At 38.0% G+C, this 12,221-nt stretch overlaps 1 protein-coding gene across 1 annotated transcript in view; it reads right to left on the bottom strand.

Moving 5' to 3' along the window:
• VWDE (von Willebrand factor D and EGF domains) overlaps positions 1-11,853 on the bottom strand; it is a gene marked incomplete at its 5' end in the record, with an annotated part of 35,090 nt that extends 23,237 nt beyond the window's left edge. The window contains 9 exons of the mRNA XM_085316461.1: positions 1,350-1,623; positions 3,546-3,619; positions 3,896-4,110; positions 4,812-4,956; positions 6,711-6,800; positions 8,374-8,633; positions 9,297-9,374; positions 10,008-10,239; positions 11,659-11,853. Of these exons, the coding sequence (XP_085172587.1) occupies positions 1,350-1,623; positions 3,546-3,619; positions 3,896-4,110; positions 4,812-4,956; positions 6,711-6,800; positions 8,374-8,633; positions 9,297-9,374; positions 10,008-10,239; positions 11,659-11,853 (1,563 nt within the window). The remainder of the gene's footprint in view (positions 1-1,349; positions 1,624-3,545; positions 3,620-3,895; positions 4,111-4,811; positions 4,957-6,710; positions 6,801-8,373; positions 8,634-9,296; positions 9,375-10,007; positions 10,240-11,658) is intronic.
• Between the last annotated feature and the right edge of the window lie 368 nt (positions 11,854-12,221).

The following is a 12,221-nucleotide window of genomic DNA, read 5'->3' as shown; positions in this document are numbered from 1 at the left end:
AGCTTAATATAGAGTCATTTACTACCTAGAAAACTGATCCCAAATGTTCCTAAAACTTTAGGACAGTTCAAAATAATCTCAAACATTTAGTATTTTACATTTACTATTTTATTTTAGACAACTTTATCATCTCTTGAAAGAAATTTTCAAGAGCAAAATCCTCCCCATGGATAAAATCCCACATTTGAATAGGTGATGGTATCAATAGCTATYAATACAGTATTCATAAGTTTTACAATGCTCTTTGGTATTTTTATTGATCAAGTAAAAATGTTATTCTAAAAATATACTGAGTGGAATTAACACTTTCTAATCTACTAATCTGAAGAATTAAAGAACACAATCCAGCTGCACATTTTTCCCTGCACAAAACAAACAAATTGCACTGGAGTGTTGTGCCAAAGGAGAAAAGCAGACTCTTGTGCACATAAAAGAGAAATAAGCAATAAACATTCATGGAAATCCATGAGACACAGATAGCTGAAATAAGGACACAAGATTTTATGACTTCTAAATGTAAACGCTGTTTCCGTTATTGACCTGCTACACTAATCTGACACTTAATTTTTCTGTTTTTCTGTACCATCACCTATGAAAGGGAATTTCATCTCTCTATGGCCTAAATATGTCTTGATATTTAATATATTAAGTCTTCAAAGGAACTGCTTCAGATAAAAGCAAAGTATTTAAAGTATTCTTATACTGATAGCTAAACCCAACTTGAAAAGGCATATTGATTTTATGGCTTGCCTTCCAGACCCACAGAGTGATTAGAGAGAAGCTAGGTGTTTCATTTTTACATTCTGCTTCATTTCAGATTCACTGGGGCCCTATAGCAATGTTACCTATGAAAGAAAAGTGATAGCAAATTATAAAAACAAATCTGAGTATTATATTTGAGGGCCACATTCTCTAGAGAAGCCATTGACACTTTCAATTCTATGCATGTCATTTAGCATACCTAACTATTTGCATACACAGGCCTTCCTATATGACACTGTCATGAGCAAAACACTGTGCATGCATAGCAGAAATCCCATTTTGGAAAATTAGTACTGCTAAGTAAGTGCATATTGATTCACAACACTGCACAATTCATACAAGAGCTGTATGCTGTGATTACCAACATGGTTCCAGAAAGGTGTCTATGCTGACACATTGTTGTTTTCAAGGATAACATCCCTCACTTACATGCAAAACATCAGTCAAAGGACCATAACTGTAAAACAGGCTTTACTGTATTGCTTAATTACAAGAAATAAAGCATGTTTAGTTCTATAATTGGTGTGAACTGACAAAAATAATTGCCAAGATAAATATTACCTCRGCAAGTAATATTTACCACTTACTGTTACTTTTCTTCCAAGGTAGGACTCAGTGATCCTGACATTGCTTCCAGTTGTGTCTCTACTTATTACAGATAAGTGTGGCTGTGACTCACGTAGCTGACCACTGCACATGTCAAATGCAATTATATCACTTCCTTCTTTGGCAACAAAGCCACAGTTACAGGAGGCTGGATAGTGAAGACTTCCACAGTCCCACTGGCGAACGTGAACCTCGAAATCTCGAGACATACTCTTATAGAGAACAAACGTTCCTGTTTCAAAATTGTCATAGACTCTGGTATCAAAAGAAAAACATACGATATTGCCTTAGTTATAAGATAGCTGCATCACTGTATGTCATCAACTTTATCTTAATATAGATCTCAAATGTTTTGTGAGTTTTGATTCTACAAATTACATCCATGCATCAGGAAAACCAAACAGTACGCCACGCAAACCAACACAAAACCCTGGATAATCACCACATCTTCTTATAGGCAGCTATGAATTAAAAATTTAAAACTCAGTTACACCAGAAGAAGCAGCAAAAGAGAMGGATAATGAAGTATATGTAGACAATTGCTTCTGAATGGACACAACCATAAARCAACTGCCATTCTCTGGTACTGCTTAATTTTACCCAATTGTGCTCATGTATACCCTGACATGGAAGCAGAAGGTACTTCTCACTCTGTGTTTCTACAGCAATGCACCTATGCAGCAGGAGCAAGATGCTTAATAGTGTGCATGTGTGGGGCAGGCGTGTTGACACAGCTTCACAAAATGATTTAGAAAATCACATACTTTAAAAAAGGTTTGTTTTACTACAGATGAGATGGAGAGTGCTTATTCCTGAAGACTTGAAAATGATTTAAAATGAAAACCGTAAATAGTGGCTTTTTTTCCTTAGGGTTAGCCATCTGTTCCCTGAAGCAAGGTTAAAACAGCCAATTTAATGATTTGGGGTTGGGGGGTAGAGCTGAGGAAGGAAAAATAAACCCACTTCCAACAACTTTTTAGCTATAAATGGCATTTGACAGYTAACTGCAGAACAGTCATTCATTTTGTGAATAATTGTCCAACAGAAAWGCTGTAGATGGCTGCCCTATTGGGACTGCACAGGATTACCTGCGTTTTAGCATGGACAGCTCCCTTTCCTCAGTTTGTAAAATAAAGTAGCAACGCTGTTTACCCTTTACAGTATTTTTCCTCCTCAGCATCTTGCTTCCAGCAAGCACATATCACAGTAAATCACACTGCTTCGTAAGCAGGCTTGATGACAGACAATACATCGACAGTTAAAATGCCCTGTGAAACCACCCCTATAATTTCCACTGAAGAAGGAAAGATAATAACTGTGACTTTTTTTTTTATTATGAATATCATTATTACTAGTCACAGTGCTATCGGAGTAGCCATTACAGTTTGTCTTTTCTCTTCCTTTATCAGGTTCACAAGAAGACCCAGGTTGTGAGTTGCACACCCTTACTTGGAGGCAAGCCATCCTCTTCCCCTCACCCWGTCACTTGAAGAAATACGCTTTGGCTGAGCAGAGAATATACAATTCTCATGCATGGAATCTGGACTTGTTTTGCCCCCTTCCGTGAATTAGAAATGTTTGGAAGAGAGAAGCAAACCAAAAGAATGCCACTGGTGGACAAGGAAGCAATCTTCATTTTGTAACGTTTTAGTAATGTGCAATGGACAGCAGTGAATAAATAGCTTTCAAAGCCATGAACAAACTCAGCACAACATCAAGCAGACAACAGCTAGCTTCTAGTGTCTTGATCCTTACAGAGGTTCAGATACTTACACTCAAGGTCAGAGAAACTACACTGTAGATTGGAAACTCTTTTGAATTAAAATAGTTTTGCTTAATCAATCATTATTCATATTTAATAAGATTTCCATCTTTCGTATCCAATAGGCTGTACAGTCCCTCTTCCTCCCTTGCACACTCCTCAAAAAAGGAAAACAGTCCATTTTCTTTACTCTTTTGCCACAACCCAAAGCTTGCATTTGGAAATACAAATATTACAAGTATCATCAACAGTGGCATGAAGCTTTTGCTAACTGAAGAATGTTTATCCTTTTTGTCCAGCAAAGAGTATAAAAATACAGAAGGCAATTGTGGAGAAGTACAGTTAAATTATATCATTAGCATAGATAGCATGATATGAAATCACTTAAAATTAAGAGCAGCAATCTAGTGATTACCTTCCATCAAAYGTAATTATATGAGGATCAGTAAATGAGTAGCAGTAAGCAGTGGGTAGATCCTTTACAGTAATCTTCAAAACAAAGAAAGATGTAGTAAGTTAAGCCAGGTTAAGAATAAGCAGACTCAGGCAAATTTCACATTCCAATCAGTATGTTATATTATACTTTTTAACCAACCTAAGTAGTAATAAAAACTTAATTCAAACAAAAATGCAGGATAAAACTATGGATATTAAACACACTAGAAATCTTAGTGTGACTCAGTATGTCACACCTGAAACAGGAGCTCCATTTACATCAGCCACATTTTTGGCCTGATGGTTTTACAGAGTTAGGAGATTTTCAACCTGTGTGCTTTCTGGAGTGTAGCCATTCCACAGGAAATTATCACTGGATATAGGTTCCACCACAATCCTGGTAGTTCTGTCTCCATCCTGCCTGAAGTCTGTCACAGCAGTGAAGTAACTTACAGCTTGACTACAAATTCCATTATTGCAGGGTTTCTGGAGAAGATCCACATGACAAGAAGAAAGGGCCAAGTTTAAACCTAACTGTTCTTCACCTGTTTTAATGAAAACACATCATTAATGAGTTCTCCTCTAAGCAAGTCAAATTTTTGCAATACTATCAATAAAAACACTATATTATTTACACATAAGAAAGATTTTTCTGTCCATAAGTGAAAACAATTATGTAGTTTACAGGGGTGGGTTACGCAAAACCCCCTCTCTAAATCTTCACATACACACAGAGAAATGGTTTGAATTTTTCAGAGTCAAATGAAAATCATAACATCAGCAAGATATAAAAATGGTTGTCTGCATAGGCAAGGCTCCTCCTGATGTTCACGGGACTTGTCATTGACAAGGGCTTATAGAAGAGACTAATAGTAGCAAACAAACGAGGATTTCGTGACTGCATATATCATACTTGCAACCAATGCCCCATTGGGCAATAACTGAACTAAATTCTAAACTTCTCAAGTATTGTAGTATTCAATTTTGTCTACTCAAGTCAACAAAAAATGGCCCTGCTAATCCATAGCTGCCAAAAACACCTGCTAATTTCAGGTACTGAAATTATGCACATACTCCTAAATTATGGATTATGGATGCATTCCCCAGTACTGTCAATAGCGGCGTGTTCCAATATTCTCTTAAATATTTTACAATTTACTAGCTTTCCCAAAGAAGCAGATCAAAGAATATATTTATAAAAACATATTACATGTAGAAAATGTAGTAAACCCTGGATAATACTTACCTTGGTCAACAGTATTTAATGTTAGTGAAATTTTGCAGTCATTTTCAAGCTGCCCAAACTCACGACAAGGAATAGGAATTCTACTTTCTATTGCCAGTCTGTATTCCTTCCCATCTTCTGATATACTATACGTTTCTGGATATATCTAGCACAGGAGAAATTATACTTGAAATACAAACTTTTCTGGGTGAACCACAGTACTGCTTACTAACCAGCAAGAGCGAACATATCAGGCGTGAAGTAGAAAATTAAGGACAGGGAATGGCATGGTGCAGGGCCACTCCACTCGTGAGGCTTATTAGGATGGGCTGAGGAGCAGAAGCACAGTGTAGAGTAGATGAGGACACTGTGGCGAGAGCCTTAGTAGGGTGAGAACATGGGGCGAGGCAAAGGAAAAGGCAGCTCTATAGGGTTGCTAGAAAGGTAAGGAATTATCAAAGCACGTTAACACAAAATGTGTTCTCTGCRTAACACCTGGAGAATAAAATGCAATGCAGCAAACTGCTGTATTGTCTGCAAAAAATAAATAAGCTATCTGTGAGCAACAATGTCCTGAAAGAATTTAAAAGCACAGTATTTTCTCTGGAAACCCCATCTGTAAATTTACAATAGATATATAATCAGAAATGCAATAAGGAAGCAAAATACAGGGGCYTGCAACTGAGCATTGTATATTGGGCAAAACTCAACACAGTCTCACCACATGAAAAGGAAAATAGTGCAGTCCGGTGCTATACTGCAGAATTCTGCAGAATTTCATGCACAGGAGACTAATTTGGCCCTTGATCTTGCAGAAACAGAAGCTCACACTTTATAAATGGTGAATCATCACGCAAGTCAACAGTCTAATTTCTAGTATGTAATCACACAGATGCATCTTTCTGGGATTAACAGCCTCTTCCTGGCTGCTAAACTGGCCCGTAGAGCTACAACCACAGGGAGGATAAAAATGAGCTTGGACCTGTTCTCTGACCAAATGGCATGGCACAGCTCATGTCTACATGATTAAACTCTCCCCAGTTCCACTGTCTAACCCCAAAACAGGTTGGCCTCAGCCTTCCCTCTTCCCCATGGTCAGCTGGGAATAYGCCCTGGCCAAAGCTATCCTCTGATCCAGGCTCGAGTGTTTTCTGGGAGCACCAGCGGGGATAAGCCAAAATCACACCAGAAAGGCAGAAGCAATTTAACATACTGAACAACTAGAATCATAGAATTGGAAAGGTTGGAAGGGCTCTCTGGAGATCMTCTAGTCCAACCCCMCTGCTCAAGCAGGGTCACCTAGAACATGTATCCAGGCAGGCCKTGAATATCTCCAGAGAAGGAGCTACAAGGACTCCCCCTTGCTGAAGCCTGGGCTTGAACCAGGGAGCTTTAGATCTTCAGTCTAATGCTCTCCCAGCTGAGCTAATTAACTTGCCAGAGCCCCAGTTTGAGCTGTGGCCCTCCTTAGTTTATGAACATAGAGTCTAGTCCAGCTTCTGGAGGTCAGGGCATTCACTGTGCTGTTATAATTTGTGTGAGCTGATGATTCAGTCTTCCTGCACCTTGAGTAGATGAGGGAACACCTTTGACTCCCCCAATACTTGACAAGTCTAAGTTCACTGCAGTCAAGTATATGCTCTATTAATCCACAATACAGCTTAAGTGCCTTCTAGTCAGAGGCCCAGCTGTTTTATGTGGCTGTTGTGATCCCAATTTACTTTTATTCATCATCCTTCATGATTTTATCACTGTGGAACACATAATAATGACAAAATATTTACTGATGTAAATGTTTTAATGGACTGACAGAAAATTTATTAATATTTACATGTTAGGTGCAGTAATAGAATCATAGAAAGATGACTCAGGAAGATTCTTACTACAATAAAGTAAGATATTGTTTTCTTTTCAAATTACCTTAATGCCAGCAAAAAATTCCTTGCTCTCAACAGGAGAGCTCTGTATATCTGGTTTCTCCAAGAGAAAAGCAGAACTGCTACAGTAAACCTGTAGAACAAAAACAACACAATAGAATATACTTTTGACTTGCAGTCCCTCTGGCAATAAAAAACCAAACCATAATGAGTCAGCTAAGGGATTCATCAAGCCCAGTCTTCATCAGAAGTTACCAATTGCCAGTGGTGATGCTTAAGGAAAATACAGAAACGGGCTGACTCCACAAAGACCTTTTCCTGGCATACTCTGTCAGTGCTTCAGAGCCTGCTTGAACTAAAGGCTGCATACAGATCATCAGATTTAGCGAGCACCCAGACCTCCATGGATTTGACTGATCTCTTCTGAACCATTTCCAGGCCCTAACATCTTCTGGAAATGTATCCTACTCTTTAATTACATGTTATATTCTTATTTTTGTCTGTTACCTTTTAATTTTGTTGAGTGCCTTTTAGATCACAGATTATACAAAACAACCAGCCCTACTCCTCCTCTTACTATACCTTTTCCTGGTATTATGGGCTTGAACGATCTCTTTTTCAAGCTGAGGAGGTTTACTGAAATCTGTCTTCACAATCAGCCAGTCACATGCCACTAATCACTCTTTTTTCCAGTTCTATTGCTAAAGTCTTTTTGGGATACAGTGATGATACCTGTAATATTTGAGATTTTGGGCAAATTTATAGCAGCAGCGTATAGTTCATGACTTAATTCTCTGTTCCTTTCTTTTTGACAGTCACTGAGCTAACATTGTCAGACAGCTACTCACAAATGCTCTAAAGGATTTTTGAGGACTAGCAGTTACTACTGTTGTCTACAAGCCATCCAAGTACCCTGTCTTTGGCCTGAACCCCAGTGCATTATCAAGATAAAACAACTTAGGAAAATAGTAGCAAACTGGATATTAAAAATAAAACTCTATGCTTTTCTTTGTGGCCAGGAAATATTAACCTGCATTTTCRTATATACAGCTAGAAGCCCATCGGTTTTTCAGTGCTTAAGCTTCTCAGCGTTACCACATGATCCTAGATCTTGAGTCTGCTACCACTTATGTTAATGGAATTACTCCCATTGCCTTTAATGGTGGAGATTAAATCATTTAAATATTATTAAAGAGAATTTAAAACCTCTGAACATCACGACCAAGCAGTAATTTGTTACTGATTCAGAGGAAGAGTTATTTACTGGATCAACAACACAGCTTCTCACAACAGCTAGCTGTTATAAGCTCTCACTTAGATGCAGTTGCATCCAAAGTCTTCTTAATTTACTGTATCAAACAAAATCACAGTTGAAGGTGAAGATGACTTGAATAAACATTTATCTACTGGAGGTATGCTACACTGCACTGAGACTGTGAGTCTCAAAATTTTAAAGGCAGTGGTTAACTGCTGATGCCTTCTGTGATGTTTCCACATTCATATGGACACTGTTGATGTAAACAACACCTACAGGCATAATTTTTCTGCCAAGAAATATTATCTGCAAAGATGCTAGGACAYTGTCTCTAACAACTGTTAGTATCTATTCAGCATTAAGAAATCATATGTCAATAGATAAAATGCCTATAGAGGGAAAATAACATATTTACAAAGATACAAAGAGATTAAAATTATTTTTAACATACTCTGTCTCCAAGTTTGAGGTTTATGCCATCTAGTTCTAAAAGTGAGAATGTATCAACTCCTGTCTCACGTTTCAATTCTTCTTTGACACCTTCAGGAGAAAGCCTGGACCAAGCTACAATAAATCCAACCGAGCTGTTTGCAAAAGGAATGCCAAAGGTGCACCTTAGGTATACGCTTCCTTTGATCAACTCTGCTATAACTTCAGGGGTAGATGGTAGTGGTGGCGACACAGATGCAGATGATGATGGAGCCAGTTTACCTAGTCAAACAAAAGTGTAGTTTGTGCTTTTTATTCTGTGCAAAAACATTATAGGATGAAATAACATTGACATATACTTTGTCAGTTAATAAACTAATAATATTTACCTTTATATATATACACACACATATATAAATTCTTATGTAATTGTTGAGAAAATCAGTGAAAATTTGTATTTTCCTTGCATAAATTATTAACATGAGAAAAATTTTTCTTTATCAGCATTTGATTGTATTTTAGTCCACAGGAAAATGCTGAAGAGGGGAAAAAACTAAATGAGATGAATTGYCTTACCAGAGAGGAGAGAGTAACATGTAAGGGAATTTGTGCACCAGAAGAGGATTTTCTCCACTTATAAAGAAAAGGAATTGGCAACAGTATGATTCTATGGGAGTCAAATATGAAATGAATCTGCAAATAAAAGTAATCTATAAATCAGCATTATTAAAATTACATTTTAACATTTGTTCTGAGCATTATGCTCAGAAACTACATTTGTAATCCCAGATTGGAAATTATTTCTAAACCACTCATCCCGCAGAAGATCAARCAATACTGTTGATAACACGACCATCTTTTATTCAAATAAAATATGACTAAATGTGGAAGTCATTGGGTCATGGATGCAAAGAGAACCTTGAAAAATTGAAAGAAAGCACTTACTGCTACAGGTGCCTTGAATTTCTACTCCTCCAGGATCACAGGTCTGTGGCTTTGCATATACAACAACGGTAAATTGTTCTTAAGTGATATATTCATGAACAGCAATGTGCTTTTGCAGCACACAGGGCCAAGACATCTGAAGGCACTGTAAGAGAACTTTCCTGCAGCTCTTTCCCACAGCACTAATAAAATGTCGATCAGTAGAGTATTTCCACTTTGCATTTTCTCTACCAACAATGTGTGTACTCTCCAGAAAGAAGATAAAAAGAGTTACAATAAGAAAGATATTCCTGATGAAGCTAAACAATAAGTGATATGCATATAGCTTAGTCAAGCTCTTAAACAGTATTTACTCTGACACAAAATTATATCTCACTAATGAATATTTGCAGAGTCTGAGTGTCAGCCTAAGTCCCCTGAATTTTCATTTCTAAATTTCTTCTATCCCTACCTATGTCAGAATTTTAAATTCTTATGTTCCTGGGTATTGAACAGTACTTGAGTGCCAAATATAGACTGGAAGAGGATGGTGTGAACATGCCTTTCCACATCAAATTATTGATGTATTGTATCAATATTGTAAGTCAGGAATATAGAAGATTTTAGTACATACAGCTATTTTGAAAATAGCTTTTGACCTCAGAACACTTGACAAACACACTTACTAACAAACACAGACATTGCGCCGAGCTAGAGCACGCGTTTGCTCACCGTCGGCGCAGTAGCCCATGCATCCTTGGGTGGGCTGCAGCAGGTAAACAAAGAAACCTCCGCAGTTCCTCACGCTGACGGGGATCCGGAAAAGACAGCAGTCTCTCGACGCGCTGAAGAAGAACTGCCACGTAGCACACGCCGTGAGCCGCCTGATCTCCCCCGGCCGCGGCATGGACGCCGGCTCCGCCAGGGACAGCCAGACAGGCGCCTGAGTACCGCAGCGGTTCATCTTCGGCGCCGGGGGGAAACATCAGAACACGGTTAACGCTAGGCCCGGCTGCTGCTGCGCTCCATCCTTCCCGCTACGTAACCTAGAGGCTTCCATATGCGGGTGGCGGACTATCTTTATCAGGTAACTTACTAAACGCTTAGTATTTAGGTCAGATTTTTAAAATTCTCCTGGATGGATACGTTACGGTCCCACAGATGTTTCAGAAAACATCTGCTGAGAACGCCACATTATTCCCTAGTTTCCTTGCTGGTTCTTTGTATATATAGTATCTGCCCCGAGAAAACAAAAGTAGTTAGTTTGTGTGTATTAAACCTAACTGAAAGTCCTTCAGGAAATACACTGTTCTCTCTCTCTCTATATATATATATATGTATATTTTTTTTTTTTCAGTGTTACGTGTGCTGCGTTACGGACCGGTCCGTACAGCGGCGYGAGCTGAGGCGAGAGCACGACGCGCCCCCGAGCACGAGCACGCRGCGGAGCTTCCCTCGCCCTTTCTCCCTCTGGGGCGCAGCCCTCTGCGGCCCTGACTCAGCTGCAAATTAAAGACAGGATTTACCCGGGTCCTTCAGTTGCTTCGTACTGCTCTAGTGATTAAAAAAGGGGGGAGGGAGCTGCTGCAAGCTCAAATGAATTTTCACGATATGCTTTGGCTGTTTTGTGTTCCTGTTAAAAGTATTTTTTTCTTAGGTACTTTCATCCATTAGAAAAAGCGTAAGTAAAATATTCTAATGATTTTTTTTAAAATAAGAAAATGTTTTCAAATAGGAAGTTACAAAGACGTACCTCCTCAAAAAAATAGCTATTACAGAGATGTTGAAGTAGCTCCAAAATCAAGCATTACAAATCAAAGGTATTAAATATTCCAAGTAATTTTTTAGTCTTAGGGGATTTGCAAATGACAAGTAAACTAATCTTCAGTTAGCTCTGTGAGCTCAAGTCGTTTTAGGATTAATCTCTTCGCTCTAACATGATCATTTTAAAAGCTCCACAATTATTGGCATCACGTGGCTGCAAGTCTCCATACTGCTTTTGCATGTTCTCAGTGATGCACTAACTAACTGACTGTCATATAGTTGTGGTTTCAGAGCAAGATACTGCTGCTATGCTAGCACTGAGAAGAATCACCTTTAGCAGTGACTGCAAATGAGTTTTTGAATGCTCTAAAAGCAATATAATTTAGTATCCTCTGCTCTAGCCTGTTCAGTTTAAAAATTTTCAGCCCATAGCTTCAAAGATTTTATTGTCCAGTTAATGTATTTTTAATATTGTATTGTTGTGTATTTAGAGATAAAGATGGTTTGCATCCCTCCATATCAGTCTCCATAATTATTTCTTTTTTTTAACCTATCTTATTGAGAATTTCTTGAGAAAAATACGTATTATTTCTCACAAACAAACGAGGTGTAACAATACCTCCACACACTTTGTTGGCATCTCAGCCGGCTTATCAAAAATCATAAAGCGGTACCATCCTGGTGTCAGGGAATGGTCACATATTAAATCCTGAATAGCTGATTGCTGCAGGTGAGATGAATCAAAATCAACACTTCGATAAGGGCTCCTCAGGATCTGATGTCCACCAGGATGGCATTCAAGAACTGTGAAATGAGAATATTAAGATGAAATGTCTAACAAATACATTATAAATGTTTTTAAATATTTCTTACTGGAAAACTTGCAGATACTGCAATATTATATGAGACCTCTCTTACTTAAGCAATATATTGAAGTCTGTCTTAGTTACAAAAAGATCTAGATATGTTACTGCTCTATAAATTTAATAAATTTATCATGTGGTAACTTTTTTCTCATCTAAGTGGACAGTTAATGCAAATTGATAACCATGTTAGGCATTTACCCCAGACATAAACACAGTGGGAAGGGATATGCTTATTCTTCAGATTTTGACTTTATAGTTCAATTAATGTTTATGAAAGACAAGAATAAGAATAGAGTATTGATACAGAGGAGGATAA

Source organism: Rhea americana, unplaced genomic scaffold (assembly GCF_003343005.1).
Source record: "Rhea americana isolate MKP2758 unplaced genomic scaffold, rheAme1 scaffold_112, whole genome shotgun sequence".
Taxonomy (NCBI): domain Eukaryota; kingdom Metazoa; phylum Chordata; class Aves; order Rheiformes; family Rheidae; genus Rhea; species Rhea americana.
The sequence above is the reverse complement of the archived record's forward strand: the minus strand, read 5'-3'. Positions and strand labels throughout refer to the sequence as shown.